Consider the following 19,421-nt stretch of genomic DNA (forward strand, 5'->3'; position numbering starts at 1 on the left):
CACAGTAGACCCAAACGCCCGACATTCCAGCAATCTTCCATAGACACGTTTAAAACTACAGCAACTTGAGGAAACATTTTTTAAAATAAATTCTGAAGCTGCCCAACATGCCATGATTCCTCATCTCCTTTTCTTCCTGCCCATCTCATTTTCAATCCTTCATGGCCGCCACAGAACGACAGCAACCTAACCAGTAACGACCGCTCCGCTCGCCCTCTACGACCACTCTTCTTCCTTCTTAAACTCTCTCACCATTCCCTTCCCATTTCCGTGACATTTTCTCTTTTCCTCCCCCTCCTCTCTCTTGATTTTCGCGCCCCACTTTCTGGTTCTCTGTAGAGCCACTGCATATCATTGTATCAAAGAAAAAAAAAATATTGTGGAATATAAGAAAAGAGAAGCTTTTTTCTTGAAAATATTAAATCTTTTGAGTACCCGTTTCAAAGAAAAGAGCTTTTCGTTGAATCTTTGAGGCTTTACGGAATGGGTAGTAAATGGAGGAAAGCAAAGCTGGCTCTTGGGTTGAATCTCTGTACGTATGTTCCAAGTATTCACGATGATGATGATAACGATGACAAGGGCTCCTTGTCCTCCAAGCACTCCGGCGGCGCCCTCCCCTCTCCTGTTACTCCCGGCTCGCATGGGTTGAAGCTTTCTAAAAGCTTGAGTAGATCTTCCAAGGTTGTCTCTTGAGCTATGTTTTTTTTTTTTATTTTTTTTTATTTTAAATGTTTTCTGGGTGGTGATGAATGTTTAGTTGCTGAAATTGAAGAAAAAATTCGAGTTTGTTTATGGTGAAAGTGCTAAAAATGGGAATTTTGATTTTTTAAATAAAATTTCTTGCCAATATTTAAATTTATTTGATAAGCAAGAAAATGTGGGGAAGTGATAGAATGGGTGAAAATTTGAATGTTTTGTGGAAGGAAATTGGTAACAAATGGTGATTTTTTTAAAATCCAATATTGTACTTTTGATCTAATTTCTGCAGTAATTAATAACTTGGGCTGATCTTTCTGAGGTTAATAATTCTGATATTCTTTCAAACAGATATGCTTAAGCACTTGAATCAGTATCTGCTTCCCCATTTCTAATATTTACTGCAAAAAAGGAGAAATTGTTTGTATTTCCTTAGCTTACCCATGGCCTTGTTATCCTAGCTGCAGTGGACCACAACCATAACTAACCGAGTTAAACCACGAAGGCCAATAGACTGTTCTTGGGAGGAACTTATAACCTCGTGGTTACCCAGCAAACAAACTGACCAACTTGGCTGGGTTGCCCTGACTTTTAGTATTATTATGTAATTCACAATTATTAAGCAATCTGCACTATTGTTTAGTCTTAAGTGATTTATATATTATCTCCATCCATTTCATTAGTTTTGCATTCATATCCTAAAGTTAAAGGTGTGGCTCTTTTATCTCATTCATATGTTGTTTTCTAGTTGTGTTTTATATTATGTAAGGGCCGGCCTGCATTAACTTAAGAATTTAAGAAAGAAAAAAAGAACAACTTTTTTTTTTCAGTCTATGGCCTGCATTATTTAAGAATCATTTTTGGTATGTAACTGTGGAGTTAAGAATAAGATGTCTTGGTCAAAGTTTTAGTTCTCTTGTTCCTGTCTTGTAATGGTTAGACTTTTCTCTTGGTTTCAGCATTATATTTATTTTGAAGGCAACATTTAAAAAAATCTTGTCTTTTTTATTGTTTTGTGCTAATATACATTAATCTGCTACAAGATAGCTACCCTGGCTGTTGCTTGCATACTGATAAAATGTCTTGAGAAGTGAACAATTTATGGGTTAAGAATACATTTATGAGAGTAGACTGAACCTAAATGACAGTCGATCAAGGACAAAGTAGAAGTAATCAAGTAAAAATGTTCTCTTAATTGTCTTGTATCATGTTCATGTTGATGTTCTTCACTTCTCGAAGTGTTTTCTTTGAAACTAGTTTCTTACTGGTTTTAATTTTGATATTGCAGAAGACATGTTCAATATGTTTGGCTACAATGAAGCGGGGGGATGGTCAAGCTATATTCACTGCTGAATGTTCCCATTCGTTCCATTTCCAATGTATTGCTTCAAATGCGAAACATGGGAACTTACTTTGCCCAATTTGCAGAGCGAAATGGAAAGAGATTCCGTTGCAATGTCCTAGTGTGAATCCTCCTTCTGGAAGGGCGAGAATTAATGATGTGGACTGGGCTCAAGATAATGCATTAGCGACAGTAATTCGTCGTTTACCACCTCCTCGTTCAAATCCAAATAGGAATGCTGCACCGTTTCGTCAGGCTTCTGAGCCAGCTACCTTTGACGATGATGAATCTTTGGGTCATCAACTTGATTCAGCTCAGAAAAGTATGTCAGATAAGAATTACAGAGATAGTGGAGAAGGCAGAGCAATAAAGATCAAGACATACCCGGAAATTCCTGCTGTTCCACGGTTCAATAGTTCAGCTAACTTCACTGTGTTGGTCCATCTTAATGCTCCTACTTCAGTTTCTGGGCCAAATCCAAGTAGTAGCCAGCCTGGCTTGCCACACGTTACCCAAACGCCTCGTGCACCTGTTGACCTTGTCACGGTTCTTGATATCAGTGGCAGCATGGCAGGTACCAAGCTTGCTCTCCTAAAGCGGGCTATGGTGTTTGTGATACAAAACCTCGGTCCCAATGATAGGCTTTCGGTTATTGCCTTTTCTTCAACAGCCCGTCGCCTCTTCCCCCTTCGCAGGATGTCTGAAATGGGACGACAACAAGCACTGCAAGGTGTGAACTCCTTGGCTGCAAATGGCGGGACAAATATTGCTGAAGGCTTGAGAAAGGGCGCCAAGATAATGGAAGACCGAAGAGAAAAAAACGCAGTTGCTAGTATAATACTGTTATCTGATGGTCAAGACACATATACCATCAGTAACTCTGATGGGAGCCGGAACCAACATAACACCCGTTTGCTTCTCCCTTTGTCAATGCATAGCGGGGAAGATTCGAGTTTTAAAATTCCTGTACATACTTTTGGGTTTGGCACAGATCATGATGCTTTGTCGATGCACTCGATTTCAGAGATTTCGGGAGGAACCTTTTCTTTCATCGAGACAGAAAGCGTGATCCAGGATGCATTTGCTCAGTGCATTGGAGGCCTTCTGAGTGTTGTAGTGAAGGAGCTGCAGTTGAGTATCGAATGTGTTCATCCAGAAGTCCATCTCAGATCTTTAAGAACCGGAAGTTATCCTAACCGTATCCTTTCTAGTGGAAGAAAGGGATCCGTTGATGTTGGAGACCTATATGCTGACGAGGAGAGGGACTTTCTAATTTCAGTGAATGTTCCTACTGAGCTTTCTAACCCCGAGACTTCACTGTTGAAGGTGAGTTGCGTCTACAAGGATCCCTTGGCGAAAGAAATGGTAAACCTCGGAAGTGAAGTGCTTAGGATCGAGAGGCCTAAAGTAGTAGGGGAAACCAGGGTCTCGATAGAAGTGGACAGGCAGCAAAACAGACTTCGAGCAGCTGAGGCAATGGCAGAAGCCCGAGCTGCAGCTGAGAAAGGAAACCTGGCTGGCGCGACTTCTATCCTTGAAAAGTGTCGCAAGGCATTGTTAGAATCAGTGTCGAGTAAAGCTCATGACCGCCTTTGCCTTGCCCTCGATGCTGAGCTCAAGGAGATGCAAGAGAGGATGGCAAGCCAACACGTATACAATACATCGGGTAGGGCATACATTTTGTCCGGGATGAGCTCACATTCTTGGCAGAGAGCAACAGCACGAGGCGATTCCACAGATGGATCCAGCCTGGTTCAGGCATATCAGACCCCTTCAATGGTAGAAATGGTTACTACCTCTCAGGCCACGCTACTCGGAAGTCCTTCATCTCGGAGACTCGTTCGACCAGTTTGGGCCTCGGGGTCACTACCAAAACCGAGGTAACATGGCATGAAGATGGGAATTTCGGAACACAAGGCAACACTCTAATGCTGCTTCTTTTTGTAGTTCTTTGAATAGTTCTTATATGTTCATATTTATCCTGCCTAATCATGCAAAGGAATACGTCCATGAATGGAAGTGGGTGAGGGTGTAATGTAATTTTAGGGAAATGGTATTGAAGGCTAAACTAGCTGATTAGGATCTCTTTTCATTCCTTTTTTGTAGTTGTGTTACTGTTGTACATACAAGGAGAGAGGCAGAGAGCTAATATCTTGGAGGAAAGGTGGGTAAAGTTTGTAATTGTGGAGTTACTTGGTGAAATGTTCATCTTCTATTGCACAATATCTTGCATTGCTATAGGCAATCTAGCCTAATTTATCTCTTTATGATTTTTTTTCGACCAAAGTCACAAAGCAAGCTTTATCCTGAGTATACATTTGAATGACGATACAGATTTCCCTGTAAATCAAAGATCTTGCATTGCCATTCTTTTTTAATAGCAGCCCATGTTTCTCTTATGTTGTGTGTAGTTATTTTCAAATTTACTTCCACTGTCCAAATGCTTAGCTCCAAGAAGGGTGTGCAATATCATTAGCTTTATATTGTGAATATATAGTTCTGAAATTGTGAATATAGAATTTTAAAATTATGTATATAGAGTTTTAAAATTGTGAACAGAGATTTGGGTCCACGAGTCTATGGCATAACAACTGGATCGATCACACATGTACAATCTCTATAAACTTGATAAAAATTTCATTTGCTATTGGGCTATATGATTAGGCCGGGCCGATATGTAAGCCCAAGTCCAAGGAGAATTCTCCCTTCGGTCCAAGTCTACGCGTACAGACAACTTGAATAAACACGCCCGAATGGCACCAGAGACGACTCAACTCAACACTGACGGAGAGTCTTCCTAGCAATGGAAGCCATGGCGACGAGCCTTCGACTAGCCGTAGTTCTCTCTTTCTTCGCTTCTCTATCATTGGTCGTTAGATCATCGTCTCCGGAGCTTCAGATCCTCACCGCTGAACGTCGAGTGAGCTCCGATTTACTCTTTATTTCTGTTCTTCGTAGCTCCAATTGCGTTTTGAATCAAAGAAAGAATTGCCGATGAAATTTCTTATGTTACCTTTCTGAATTTGATAAATTTCTATGTGTTTAAATGGTTGGGATTGGAATGAGAGTTGCTGGCTCTTATTTCCTAAAATTCGGTCTTAATCTTAATTTATTGATGCTCATTCATAGGAAATTAAAGGACATCAGGTTTAATTTCTGCAGACTGAAAATGAAAAAATCAGTTTCTTATTTTGCCTACATTTCAGTTATATCATTTCCGGCTGTTTTTGTGTCTGTTACTGGTTGGCCCTGAAAAATAAATCTATTTTAATGATATTGTTGTTTTATTCTGGAATTACTTTAATTTAGAGTTTTTTTTTGGTGGAATTAGGTGGACCTGAGTTCTCACATTGTTCGGACGTACTTGACATTGAAGGTATTCTTCCAAGCTCTAGCAGTGCTTTAACTTCTTAAGTTATTGGCTTTCTTCTGTCTTCAAGTTTATTCATATGCATGGTGACTTCAACTGTTCAGCATAGATGCACAAACTGATGTGATGGAAACTTGCAAGATCCTGACATGATCCTTTTTGATTGACAATTTCAGGTTGAAAATACAGGGGAAGCTCCAGCTTCAGAAGTCCTTCTTTGTTTCCCACCACAACAAGCCGAGCATCTAGCAGTTGTAAAAGCAGCAGCTGTTATTGGAAAGAAGAAGAAGACATCTTATCAGTCTCTTGAGGTGGAGCTAGCTAACCGCCCCGATGGACCAAATGGAGCTAAATACTACTCTATATCTTTGCTTAAGCCATTAAACAAAGGTGGATCTGTCTCTATTGAAGTACTATATATACTGACTCATTCACTTGTACCTTTCCCAGCAGAGATAAGCCAGTCCGATTCTCAGCTAGTGTATTATCATGACAGTGCTGTAGTACTGTCACCTTATCTTATTAAAGAACAAATTACGATTTTAAAGACCCCAAGTACTAAGGTTGAGTCCTTCACAAGAGTGGAACCAACTGATCGCTATGGTACAGAAATAAAGTATGGTCCATATGAGGAGAGCCCTCCATATTCATACTCTCCCACAATTGTTCATTTTGAGAATAACAATGCATTTGCTGTTGTTGAGGAGCTTGTACGTGAAATTGAAATTTCTCACTGGGGCAGTATACAGATTACAGAGCATTATAAGTTAATGCATGCTGGTGCTCAGCACAAAGGTGTTTTCTCAAGGTTAGCTTATATGCATCATTATCGTACTAATCCTCTGATGTTTCTGACCTGCACAATCATGTAAAATTTAAATTATATTGCAGCTGCACTGAAATTTTCTGCAAATAATTATCCATCAGGATAGGTCATATAATTTAAACATTTAATAATGATAATAAAGCCTTTAAAAACAGAAAAATAAATAAATAAAAGAAGAGCCGAAGAGGAGGTTCAGTCCTTTATGCATTAGTAAAAAAACACATGTTTCCTGCCCTTTCTTAATGATTTTGTTTTTGAAAAGGCTAAATTTGTAAGATGTGTAAATTGTGTATCTTTCTTTTTACATGTTCATATACTTGCTGACAGGGTTGACTACCAGTCTCGGCCATCTTTGAGTGGTGTCTCATCATTCAAGCACCTCCTTGCCGAATTACCCCCAAGAGTTCACTCAGTGTACTACAGGGATAACATAGGGAACATTTCATCCTCTCGCTTACGTACAAGTGCGAAGAAGGTATCTCCCATATTGCTCTCCATCTCTAGCCCTTATTATTCTTATGGTAACATAAAACTGAGTATTTTTTGGCAAATGCTCACCATGCATGTGTTATTTGCCTGTTATTTTCATCTTCTCTCGATTCTCTTTTAGATGGTTAACATAGTAGTAAACCATCTAAATACTGTTGGACTTGTTCAAGTAATGAGATGCCTTGCACTAAATCATGAGGAGAGGATAGGTTTAACCCTGTCATTGTAATTTATTTAACACCCACAAATCATCTATACTTGTCACTTTAAAAGACTTTCTTGGTCCTTTTTAAAGGGGTGATTAGGAAAAGAGAAAATTCATGAGAAAAAATATCCCTCTAATTTACAATCTCCATTTCCTTTTGCAGTCCGAGCTCTTAATTGAGCCACGATACCCGTTATTTGGAGGCTGGAAAGCCACCTTTGTCATTGGATATGGGGTTCCATTGAATGATTTTCTTTATGAATCCACTAATGGTGATCGCTACCTAAATTATAGTTTTGGGTGCCCTCTTGCTGAGACTGTTGTTGACAAGCTGACCATCAAGGTGGGTTGTCTGATAATCTAATCTGCTTAAATATGAAGTGTTGACTTCTTGCTCCAGTTTTTCATAGTCTTCTGCAGATACACAGATAATGATGCAGTGCATGTGTATTTCAGGTGGTCCTGCCGGAGGGTTCCAAGAACCCATCTGCTGTGGTTCCTTTTCCTTTTGAACAGAGATTAGAGGTAGCTGTATTTAACTGATTTCCATGTATTTGTTTTCTTGCTAACAGAGGTCAATTCGACCACTGTTGTTGAAGCAGGGTTTCTCAGGATAACATGTTATTTGTCCTTTTAGTGATTCCTTTTGTTTCAAGTGTGAAGTGTGTTACTGATCTAAAAATAGTGAGGAGGAGACTAGATAATAACCAAACCTGTGAAATGGCCTTTACCTCATGCTTACAGTAGATGGGCTGAATGATTTTATTTTCTAGCCTTAAATCATTTAACTACTAGCCTTAAAAGAATACGTCATTTGAGTTTGAGATAAAAATAGGTTACTACTTAGTTTAACAAAGGATTGTATAATGGTTTTCCCTTTCCTTTTCCCCCATCTCTCCATCTAGTCATTATCGGCAATTACCTTTTAGATTATTCACATTATACGCTTTAACTGAATTGCTCTTATTTTGATCTGTGCAGAAGAAGTACTCATACCTTGATGTTGTAGGAAGGACTGTGATAGTCCTGGAAAAGAAAAATGTAGTTCCTGAGCACAACAATCCTTTCCAGGTGATCTTCAATTTCTAGTTCAATGTTTCTTTTTTGGTCATAGTACTTAAGAGGAGCCTATATTATATGAAGTTTGTCAATTTGGTTCCTTTTACTTCTTAAATTGATAAAATTAATGATAAATACTCACTCTGTTAGTCGGAGCCATAAACATTCCCTTCACCGTATGTCAGAATCTTTTGACGTGACAATACCCCACCAACATTTATAATTTTTAATATTTTCCAGGTCATGCTGATCCCTCCACCATATGTTGGAAAGAATAACACTAATTCACTATAATGAAACTTGTCCATTTACGCCTTATTCATGTGTCTACTTTCAAGGTTCTAAAGAATTCATTGGCAATTCCTGCAGGTTCACTACCAGTTCAATAAAATTTTCATGCTTGCCGAGCCACTGATGTTGACTGGTGCCTTTTTCCTCTTCTTCGTTGCTTGCACCACTTACCTGCAAATGGATCTCTCAATTCGAAAATTCAAGCAAACATGACAGTAACGACTCTCAGGAGGCAACCTTGATAGTATGATGGTATTTGCAATGCTGCTCTTTAAATAATGCCTATTTCTCATTTCCCGCTTGCTTAATTTACAGAGATTCATTTACTAGTGCAGCCAAGATTATTAAGTGCAGTTGGAACTTCCACTAATCAAGGTAGAAGATGTTGTGATTTGTGAAGTAGATGAATTTTTGGTCTCTCCATCCCCTTGTAGAATGAAACTCGAGAAAGTCCGCAATTTGTTCACTAGAACGAGACATTATGAAATTATTACATGTATTTTGCAGTCAGGACAAAGAATTGACAACCAAAAGCTCACTTTTCAACATAAATACAACATCACTTAGGTTTGCATATTAACAATTCCTTTTATGTCAACCTTATTATGCCTGCTGATACGAGGTATATTGAGCTGTCTATTGATTTTTTATTTTTTATTTTTTATATTTGAGTTGGTCATTATGTGCAACTTAGATTAATTTATTTCTTTGTAGTCCTCACTTTTTATAGTGTCACAAGGTAGACTTATGTGCACAATTGCACATTCAGGAAACTGTAAATTCTCTCATAAATTAAAGTATTAATATTTTCTTAATTAACTTGTCATTTTGCTATGCACCTCTGTGCCACGAGCAATTACGGTCTAAAAAATAATTAAACCACAAAAAATTGAATGAATACTAAAATCTGATTGAACATTAAACGAGACAAAATTTAGGTGAATGATAGTGTCACCATCCATTATTCATTATACGAAACTATTGCCCATATTTCATAATAATATTGGGAAGTTGTAGGGCATGCCTAACCTTCAACTCTATCAGAGTTTAGTGCATGCGTGTACGCAAGCAGAGTTACTTACCAAAAGTATTGTGAAAATTAAATGATCTCAAATCCCACTTTGACTAATCTTCTGACCACAAAACAATAAAATAATTATACCCGCAGGCAAAGGAATCTAAGAGCTAGGTGTTTTATGCTTTTGCTTAGCTTTGTCTTCCCCAAAATTGTAGCATATTTCATAACGTTTTGGCCCTGTTTGGTAAATGACTGTTGGCTGATTGGGTTGGCTGATTGGGTTAGAATGTATGATTTGTTGATAATATTAGCTGATTGTAGAAAGCTGTTTGATAAATTGGCTGTTAGCTGATAGCTATTTGGTATAATTTCTTTTCTCAAAAAGCCAATTGAAAAGGTTGCTTTGAGTAGCTTTTTGAATTTTAACATTTTGGAGTTACAAAAAGCTTATTAACCAAACAACTAATAGTGATCAAATAAACCAAAATTGGCTGATAGGCTGATTATTTACCAAACAGGGCCCTTGTGGGTGGTAGATCACTAGATTTTATAATACGTAGGGCAAGAAAGAAATCGCTATTAGAGGGGAGAAAGAAGACTAAAATGCCCTTTAAGAAAGAAATTAACAAAACAATAAAAATTTAAAAGAAAACGGATGGTAACTAGCTTTATTAATCAGAAACAATATAAATAAAGGGTTCAGAATTCAGATAGGTACACAAGTTCACACGATAAGGTAGGTATTCATATATATATATATATATATATATATATATATATATATAGTCACACCATGGTCGAATTGAGTCCAAAGATTACTAGTTAATGCTAATCATTTGTAAACAGATGTTGAGTTTAAACTTTGTAAATGAAACAAATGTCATTAGAAGATCTTTTTAAATACTATTTAGTTAAAACTTGAGTCTTATATAAATTATTGCATACAAAAGTAGTCGTATAAAGCACCATCTAGTTAGGAGTTATGAGAGTAGGCGTGCATAAACATCAAGATTGGGAAAAAAGGTGTATAAAGAATTAAAGATGCCCTATAACAAGTATTCATTCATATTGGGAGTATCTCCAGTTGAGTTAGTCATACTATTAGTTTAATGATCATAAGATATTAAAATTATTTCAAATTCAACTCCATCCCGACAACCTAGACTGCTAAAATAACTTTTGGATAGCGGTTGTGGATTTTTCGTTAAATGAAAGTATTCATTCATATTTTATAAATGTTCTTTGAATCTTAGGATTATAATTAAAATTTAAATAATTGTATTTGTAGGATATTTATTAATTAAAATTATTATTATTATTATACTATTGTATTACGTGTTATTTTGAACAAAAATTATTTAAAACGAATAGCTATATATATAAATTCAAGAAATTTAAGAATAAAGGATGTGGTTATCACAAGTTAACAAGTTGCTTACCACAAGTTAACAGGTAGAAAGGAATTGGAATATTCTTCTTTGGAAATTTGGAAAATACCTTAAATTTCACACTTGATTTTGGATTAGTATATTCTTCTCTGGTATTGATGTTTCAATGATGGTTTTTTTTTTTTTTTTTTTTTTTTTTTTTTTTTTTTTTTTAAGAAGCAGAAGCTTACAAGGCATGATTAGAAACAAGAAATTTAACCTAGCTATTACCCCTTAATACTCTTTTTATTTAAAATGAGGTAGTTCAAGTAACAAGTGAGTTTTCTTTGTGGGAAAGAATGACCCAATCATAATGGAAATGGAAATCGGGTTCTCTCGAAATTCTTCCCCACAAAGAGAGTTCACTTGCCACTTGAACTATCCATGACTATGTTTTGCACTAAAACCGATTATATTGTAGACTGTTCCTTATATTATTATTATTATAATTGATTAAAGATATCTATGTTTGATAATTATCACAAATTTAAATTTTAACTGGACGAATATTTGAATATTTTTCATTATTTCCCATTTTCCCCAAAAAAAACCGAGCATCAAATATGAGAAATAAAAATTAATTAAAATACTCTTGTAAATTACAGAGGAGAAATATGTAAAATCACAAGGATGTCAACTTCCTCTTCCCTCTCTTCTCAATCTGGCCGAAACGGTTATTTCAAACGAGAGAAGAAAGACAGGAAATGAAACCAATGTAGAACAGCGAGAACAACGTAGGAAAGAGAATATACGAGGCAAAAAGGAAAAAAAGAAAAAAAAGGGAAAAATTCCGCTTTGCCTGGAAACATAAGAAACCTTTGAAACTGTGCATTTTGATTCTCTGACCCCTGTTTCGGGATCAGAGGATCACACCGTACCCATCTTCCCCCAAATTCCATAATCACTCTCCATCTTTCTAATGCAGCGTTTGGATGCTGAAATTCTGTAAGGATAATAAGAAAAGAAGAGAAAGTTGAGGAATTTGGAGAGAGAAGAGAAGTTTTTGTGGGCTTTTGGAGTCTGGTAGAAATAGATTGAAGTCGGAGGAGGAGGAGGAGAATCGGGTTTTTTTTTGGTTGTATATAGGATCGGAGTTTTGTATAGAAAAGGTTGAAGCTTTTGGTGATTTATCTGGGAATTAATGTATGGGTATGGCTATCCAGGAGAGGAACATGGAGGGGTGGCTTTACCTCATCCGCTCTAACAGGTTTGGGCTGCAGTATTCGCGTAAGAGGTATTTCATTCTTGAAGATAACTGCCTTAAGAGCTTTAAATCAATCCCCAGTTCTGGAAAAGAGGTACTTTAATTGCACACACACACATATATGTATATATATACAAATTTATTTGTTTGCATGTTTTCTCTCTCATTTTTTTGTCTTTTTAACTCGTATGAATGATAATGATAATGCACTCTATATACTGCTTTTGCTTCATTGTTTGCATGTTTTCTCTCTCATTTCTCTCTCTCTCTCTCTCTCTCTCTCTGGCTTTTCAGTTTTCATTATGTAAATAATGAGTTCTGACTCTCTATTTCTTTCTCTTCTTTTGGTATTTTGCTTTTCATGCCTTTTTGGGTGGGGGGAGGAAGGAGGTGCAGTGGATGTTGAATATGCTCAGTTATTAACCAGAAAAGCTGTGTCAAATGATGTTGCAGCTTTGTTTCTAACAGTGAAATTTTAAGATAAAATGTTATGTTTTTTCATTAGTGTCAATATAAGATCTACATGTTTATGACCCTTAAGTTGCTATTTCAGTAGTGTTAATATACTCTTCATATCATTTCTGAAGAAAATTAGGTGACAGGTGTTAATATACTCTGAATATATTCAAACCAATTTGTGTCAGGAGCCAGTGAGAAGTGCAATAATAGACTCCTGCATCCGTGTCATAGACAATGGAAGAGAAAGCTACCACAGAAAAGTACATATCTGAACTCATCTATCTATTTGTAATTGTTAAAAACAGACCCAAAAAAAAAAAAAAAAAACTATTATACTGCTTCTAAGATTTCAACATTCTTGTTGCACCTTACAGGTTTTCTTTGTTTTCACCTTGTATAATGCTTCTAACCACAATGATCAGCTTAAGGTATGAGCCTCTTCCATAAAGATAAAGACATCAAATTACCCCTCCACTACCCTATTGGGCCGGGGTGTGGGGGCCATGGGGTGAGGGAATTTCGCCTTTTATAGGGTGTGGGGGCCAGGGGCGAGGGAATTTCGTCTTTTGTGGGCAAGATAAAGACATCAAATTTTCAGGGCATTACATTGATCACAAGCCATTGATTTTAAATTTTCTAGTTGGGGGCAAGCAGTCCTGAAGAGGCTGGTAGGTGGATCCATAATATACAAGATGCTGCAGTGAACCCAGAAAAAAATTCAATGTCTTCAAGAAGAAAATGGCAACCTTTCAGGTAAATGGTAGAATTTTATTTTCTTTTTTCTTTTTTCTGTTTACAAGAATGTGAACTAGAAAGCAGTAGAAGTTGCAACATAAATTACCATCAGATAAAAATTGAACATGTGATTTGTAAATTTTGCCTTTTTCTTTAATGATTATGTTTCTGTTTGTCTACTGAGTGTTGTTTTTGCAAATTTCTAGTTAATTTGCTCTTTGTGTGACTGTTGCCTTGGGGGGATTGGGAAATATTTCATTGGCTTTGGTAACATTCTGTTGCTATTGTTATTATTGACACAGATTGAGTGTTTTAAAGAGGAGGAAACATAAAAAACCTGTTGACCTTATTTCTGTATCGTCGATACATGAGGATGAATTTACATCTGACGTTATCGCTCCATCTCCATGGAAGATATTTGGCTGCCAAAATGGTAAGAAATATGTGCTAAACAAAAACACCACTGAAAAATGAGAAAGTTCGAAATAAAAGTGAAGTTAAACTTCATATTCTTTAGGAGGAAAACCAATTTATGTCATCATTGTTGCTTGTTCAGGTTTGCGCCTATTCAAAGAAGCAAAAGACAAAGATTCAAACGGGAAGGTTTGTTGATCTCGTCCGGTCTTCAAATTTTCTGATTTCTATGTATATATGCATTTCTTGATGAAATATGTTGCTGTTGCCATCAGCATAGGCGTGATCATTCATCAATTATGGCTGTTGGAGTAATTGAGGGAACTTCCGAAGCTGTGTTCAGAGCACTAATGACTCTTGGTCCCTTGAGATCAGAGTAAGCCCCGGGAGTGTTCCCCAAATTGCTAATGCTGTGTTTTTTCAACCCTAAAAGCTGAATAAAATTCTCCGGGTAGATGTACATCGTCTAAGATAAAAAGGGAAAACAGTTCTTTTATTTGGATGCTTTGTGCAGATGGGACTTCTGTTTTGACCGGGGCAGCGTTATTGAGCCCCTTGATGGACATACGGATATTATTCACCTTCAACTATACAACCATTGGCTACCATGGTTAGGCTTGTGGACACTACACAGTGTTAAACTAATAGTTACTTCTTCGTTTTACCGTCTAATTTGCCTGCAGGGGGATGAACAGAAGGGATCTGCTACTGAGACGCTACTGGAGAAGAGAGGACGATGGCACATATGGTAATACAATTAGGAGAAGTGAATATGAAATTACCCATCTTAGCATATCGTCTCTTAGTACTGACTTTGCCTTGCGTTTTCGCTGCAGTAATTCTTTACCACTCGGTTGTCCACCAAAAGTGTCCCCCGCAAAAGGACTATATCCGTGCTTGCCTTAAAAGTAATGTACGCTTTGATTGGGAAAATTTAAACTTCCTTTTGCTTACCACCATGGTTATATCAGTTTGCGTGTATTCATTTCTGTTTAGCATTGAGCACCAAAAATTTTCTAAATGGATTTATATTTCCATTTGAGACATACACTTTAGTAATTCTAAATATCACTTCCAAGTTGTATGAAGCTTAGGCAATGCAGTAGGCTGCATCAACAAGGAGTTCATGAATTCTTGCAATTTTAGCCCTTCCACTTGCCTTCTACATTCTATTTTAATTTAATATTTTCATTAGTTCCATGTAATTTGAACATTTGTGTTCTTCTAAAATCGTTTAGGCGGTGGATATGTCATAACTCCAATTAAACAAGGCAAAGCATCTGTTGTGAAACACATGCTTTCTATTGATTGGAAATTCTGGAAATCCCATCTTAAGCAAGCAAGTTCAAGATCCATAACCATTAGAATGCTCGGGGTAGTTGCAGGTAACCTTGTATTCAACAACGAGAAATCAAAGTGATGAGATCTGTTTGAGAGCTGGACATTTTTCACTTGATGAGATATCTGTTTCCATATGTTTCAGCATTAAGAGAGATGTTTAGAGCAAAAGAAGGAAACCATTCTTCAAACTTGTCATTTGCAGAAATGACTATAGATATTGAAGAGCCTATTGGTGAAGAGGAACGAAGAGAAGGTGCACTTGATCCTACAAGGTGTGAAGATGGAATGGAGGACCTTGATTCGGAGCACTCAAGTCTTGTAGGACTGGGCTCAGCGTGTGACGAGTTTTATGATGTTCTTGAGCCTTCAGACGACGAAGAAGAAGATCAAGGGTGGTCTTCATCTATGATTCCAGAATTTTGTGTGGTACTCTCTGCTTTACTTAAGGCTTTCAGTTTTTTCTCTAGTGTAATTATATATACCTTATAAGAAGCAAGTAAATTGTTATGCAATGTTATCCTATTTAAAATGTTACCTTTTTGACACCGTTTTTATAAGGATGCAAACCAACAAAAAATATCGTCAGCTGCAACTTTCATGAAAAAATTTCATGATCTTTCAGGTTAGTTTTGATGGATCTAATACCTGCCTTATAACAATGGTATTTGTGAATGTTTGTTCTGAATAAAAACCAAAATTTTAGTTCAGAAAAAGGGTTACGTTGACTTACAAGAAGTGGACTCAGAAGAAAGCGAACCATGCTGCCATGGAGGCACTCTTCAACGAGACTCAAACTATAGCACGCCTTGCAGTTGGGCGCGCGGTGATCCTTCGTCTTTCTTAATCCGAGGAAAGAAGTATCCGAAAGACCATGAAAAGGTTCTCTACTGTCTAAAGAAGTACTAAGTCTTTAACTGTAAATGGCATCATTGGGATGGTTCTTCATAGAAGTGGATGTACCTATAAAACAGATTTCTCGATAGCTAACAATGCTGCATTTCCAGATCAAGGCAAAAAACACTTTGATGCAAATGGTTGCTGCAGATTGGCTAAAATCTGACAGGCGCCAAGATGATCTTGCTGGTCGCCCGGGAGGCATAGTTCAGGTATAGTACTGTTTATCACTTCATTATCATGAATTCATGATACATACGATACGATGATGAATAATCCTTGCATACTCGAATTTCTGTTGGCATTTTGCAGAAATATGCAGCTGATGATAGACCAGAGTTCTTTTTAATCGTTAACATTCAGGTTATTTTTGCTGCTTTTCTCGCCGTACTATCCCGAATCGATTAATATATACTCTGATGCCTACTTGTGTATGCAAGCCAGGTTCCAGGTTCAACTACATATAGCCTCGCTCTATATTATATGTTGAAAGCTCCTTTGGAAGATACTCCTTTGCTCGAGCGATTTGTCAATGGAGACGATGCATTTAGGAATTCGAGGTTTAAGCTCATACCATACATTTCTAAGGTCAGTATCTCCAAAACCTGCAATTCTATCAGCTTCTAGGCTCTAGCAAGATGATATATGGTTGTTGAATTACATATATATGACTTCCTGGTTTTCGTCAGGGGTCGTGGATAGTGAAACAAAGCGTTGGTAAGAAGGCTTGCTTGATCGGTCAGGCGCTTGAAGTGAACTATTTCAAGGGCAAGAACTACTTAGAGGTAGAAGAAATCGAAAGATGTGTTCTGTTTCCACTAAAAGGCTAAACAGATAGTTCGACGTTTATATGTGTTCTGTTTCAACTAAAATGCTTTTTTTTTTGTGGTTTCTTTACAGCTTGATGTTGATGTTGGATCATCCACAGTTGCAAGGGGGGTTGTGAACCTTGTTTTGGGGTACTTGAACAACCTTGTCATAGAAATGGCATTCTTAATACAGGTAAATCTTTCCTGGAATAACAACAAAAGTACAAAAGCAGAATTTTCATTTGAACCTGTTTTGCATTTTTTTTTGCATACTGCACTGGTATCTATATCTCGAGGGATGAAACTAATTCAGGCGAGTCTCGGTTGATGTTTTGCAGGGTAACACACCGGAAGAGCTGCCCGAGTTCCTGCTGGGAACCATTCGTCTCAATCATTTAGACGCTTCGAAATCTGTTTCCACTGATGAACTTGGCACCAGATAGAGATCATAGATGAAGGATTCTTTCACAGACATTATTCATCAGGACAATCTAAGAGAGATGCCTATATGTCTGTCTGTGTTGTATGTATAGTTGTATAGGCATTCTTTGCCTCCAAGATGATTGAATTTTGGAGTGCATACTTTTTTATTTTGTAGTGAGGGGTGAGAAGTTGCCCAGTTTGTAAAGAGATGATGCTTTGTTCGATGTGTTGTTTCTCATGTCGAAACATAAAAATGGTGCATTCATGTAAGTAATCATGGAACTGAGTAATTATTGTGCGTTCATATAGAATTTACCGTGCATTAATGAAGAAATTCGCATGTTTTTCCCCGAAAACAAACATATATATATATATAAAAGAATTTTGATCCAAAGCTCATACTCAAAGTTGCAAAATCCTCTAGTGGACTGGGCCATCTATGTTGTGGGTTAGTCGATTTGTGCTATATTCTCAGTCCAAAACTAAGATTGACTTGCCCATTATTCAAGAATTGCTAGATTCTCATACCCGAATATTACTATATTTTGTAAAAAATATCAGATGAAGTATCGCACAATGTTTTTTAACGTGGTTTACCTCTTCGATTTGATTCACACATATTGCACATAAATGAGATTTAATACACACATTTAAATAATGACTACGAGTTTCCCTTGTTACTTCAGGAATGAATTACTAGAAAAATGTATTACGGAGTACTATTTATGATAAAGTATTAAGTAAAATTACTTTTATTTTAGGAAAATAACAATGATAATTCACTAGCTACTTTATTTTACTTGGCGTAGAATTTATGTGTCGAATTCATTGCCTTTCGAAGATGGGGATGTTTCCTCTCCTGGCTCTCCATGAGCCATGAGGTGAGGGGAAGCACTCAGAGTCAGAGGATATATTTTTTTAATAAACGGAAAAAAAATAAAAAGAAAATAGGGAATGTATTTATTTTTACCTTTTTTCAATTAAAAAGGGATATTTTTCCATTTCCTGTTTTATTTTATGTTGTTAAGCAGAAGTAAGAACTCTCGTATATGATGAAAGAATCGCTTTCAAATCCTCAGTTGCATGTTTATTGGAATACTTTCGATTTTTAAGTCGGTGTCATCATACTCTGTAACAAAACAATAAAAAATAAAATAAAAACTGAGGTGTCTATCCTTAGGATGCAAAAAATGTGAAATTATTTGATGGTAAGTTTTTAGTGCCACCGACGGTCGGAGGCCAGAATGGGCGCTGTCGCCGGCAATGCCTTTAATTGATTTTAGCCTTTGCTTTCACGGAGGCACCCGGTAACCCTGTCGGCTGTCGGTGAGAATTAGTGTCGGCACTCGCCACCGACAAACCAGATTCATTCCCGGTAATGCGGCAATCCAAATTCATTTTTTTAAATTATGTTTGTTTTCTATTTGGGAAAAAGAAGTATATTTGTTTTTAGTCTATTATATTTCATATTTTTTTAAATGAGAAAAACTCGAGTTCAAGATCTAAATGTATGTATTGACTATACAAAAAAAGTATACTACAATACAAAGACTTTGTGCAATAGACTAGACTAAAAAAATATAGGCGAAGATCATAAGTTTATAACATTCTGTTACAAGAATTATGTTTCACCCATTGATGTCACTCCTTTCGAGACTATTCATCGATATATATTAATATCGAAATAAAATTTTATTTGATTATATCTTGGACCCATAAATCATCATCCAAACCCATGAAGATATAAATTGAATCAATTTAGTTTTGAGATTCAATATAAGACTATATACTCACGTAAATAATGAGCCTAACTAAAATTTTTACCTCCAATATATATAGTTAAAATTAAATTTATACAATGATACTCACAACAAATTTTAAATGAAACTTTTCATTCACTAAATCAATAACTGGGCAAATGTATTTGTTTAAGTGACGGAGGATTTAGGAATGTATATTGTAGGGCCATTTCCAACGTTCTTTAATTTCCCTGGGTTATTAATGTAAATGAAACTTTTTTTTTAATACTACTAATTCTATTACAATGCAGTATCTGTTCATAACTACTTTCTCAACCTATTGAAGCACAAGAGTCAGTATTGCCTCCACTGAGGCTCGAACCCACCACCTCCCGTATAAATGTAAATGGAACTTATTATAGTTAAAAATAAGTAATATAAATATTTCAGATAATAATTTGAGTTGAGCACAAATCAAACATAATTTGATAACTTTGTATTGAGATCAACCCATTTGCAAATAACCAGAAAATAATATTGAATAAGTCACTGAACTTATAATTTTCATGTAACTAAAACACTGAATTTAAAGTGTGAGTAATCGAACTACGGAGTATTAAATAAGTAAAATATGTGTAATTGAGATATTCTTTTTATTTTTTTCATTGTAATTTAAGTTG

General features: G+C 36.4%; 3 protein-coding genes across 8 annotated transcripts; all 3 read left to right on the plus strand.

Annotated features, from left to right (window-relative positions):
• The first annotated feature begins 106 nt into the window (after positions 1–106).
• Positions 107–4,274, plus strand: LOC116004760 (E3 ubiquitin-protein ligase WAV3-like). The gene is made up of 2 exons (XM_031244926.1): positions 107–681; positions 1,985–4,274. The coding sequence occupies exons 1-2, from the start codon at positions 484–486 to the stop codon at positions 3,920–3,922; spliced, it is 2,136 nt and encodes a 711-aa protein (XP_031100786.1). The 5' UTR covers positions 107–483; the 3' UTR covers positions 3,923–4,274.
• Positions 4,275–4,798: 524 nt separating this feature from the next.
• LOC116004769 (dolichyl-diphosphooligosaccharide--protein glycosyltransferase subunit 1B) lies at positions 4,799–8,876 on the plus strand. 4 transcript variants are annotated; one of them, XM_031244943.1, is made up of 9 exons: positions 4,799–4,958; positions 5,370–5,414; positions 5,585–6,216; positions 6,562–6,709; positions 7,092–7,271; positions 7,385–7,453; positions 7,910–7,999; positions 8,357–8,530; positions 8,609–8,876. In XM_031244943.1, the coding sequence occupies exons 1-8, from the start codon at positions 4,842–4,844 to the stop codon at positions 8,489–8,491; spliced, it is 1,416 nt and encodes a 471-aa protein (XP_031100803.1). In that variant the 5' UTR covers positions 4,799–4,841; the 3' UTR covers positions 8,492–8,530; positions 8,609–8,876. The 4 variants fall into 4 exon arrangements, with proteins under 4 accessions (XP_031100803.1, XP_031100797.1, XP_031100818.1 ...); XM_031244937.1 differs by having other exon boundaries at positions 8,614–8,876; XM_031244958.1 differs by having other exon boundaries at positions 8,357–8,522.
• A 2,521-nt stretch (positions 8,877–11,397) lies between these two features.
• Positions 11,398–17,336, plus strand: LOC116011227 (protein ENHANCED DISEASE RESISTANCE 2-like). 3 transcript variants are annotated; one of them, XM_031250762.1, is made up of 20 exons: positions 11,399–12,021; positions 12,572–12,646; positions 12,761–12,814; positions 13,027–13,139; positions 13,424–13,554; positions 13,678–13,724; positions 13,811–13,911; positions 14,050–14,145; positions 14,219–14,283; positions 14,372–14,443; positions 14,774–14,920; positions 15,019–15,302; positions 15,435–15,498; positions 15,580–15,755; positions 15,881–15,982; positions 16,083–16,133; positions 16,215–16,358; positions 16,460–16,555; positions 16,671–16,772; positions 16,918–17,336. In XM_031250762.1, the coding sequence occupies exons 1-20, from the start codon at positions 11,869–11,871 to the stop codon at positions 17,020–17,022; spliced, it is 2,178 nt and encodes a 725-aa protein (XP_031106622.1). In that variant the 5' UTR covers positions 11,399–11,868; the 3' UTR covers positions 17,023–17,336. The 3 variants fall into 3 exon arrangements, with proteins under 3 accessions (XP_031106623.1, XP_031106622.1, XP_031106624.1); XM_031250764.1 differs by having other exon boundaries at positions 11,399–11,957; XM_031250763.1 differs by lacking the exon at positions 14,050–14,145 and having other exon boundaries at positions 11,398–12,021.
• Positions 17,337–19,421: the final 2,085 nt, after the last annotated feature.

This window comes from Ipomoea triloba, chromosome 2 (genome assembly GCF_003576645.1).
Source record: "Ipomoea triloba cultivar NCNSP0323 chromosome 2, ASM357664v1".
Taxonomy (NCBI): Eukaryota; Viridiplantae; Streptophyta; class Magnoliopsida; order Solanales; family Convolvulaceae; genus Ipomoea; species Ipomoea triloba.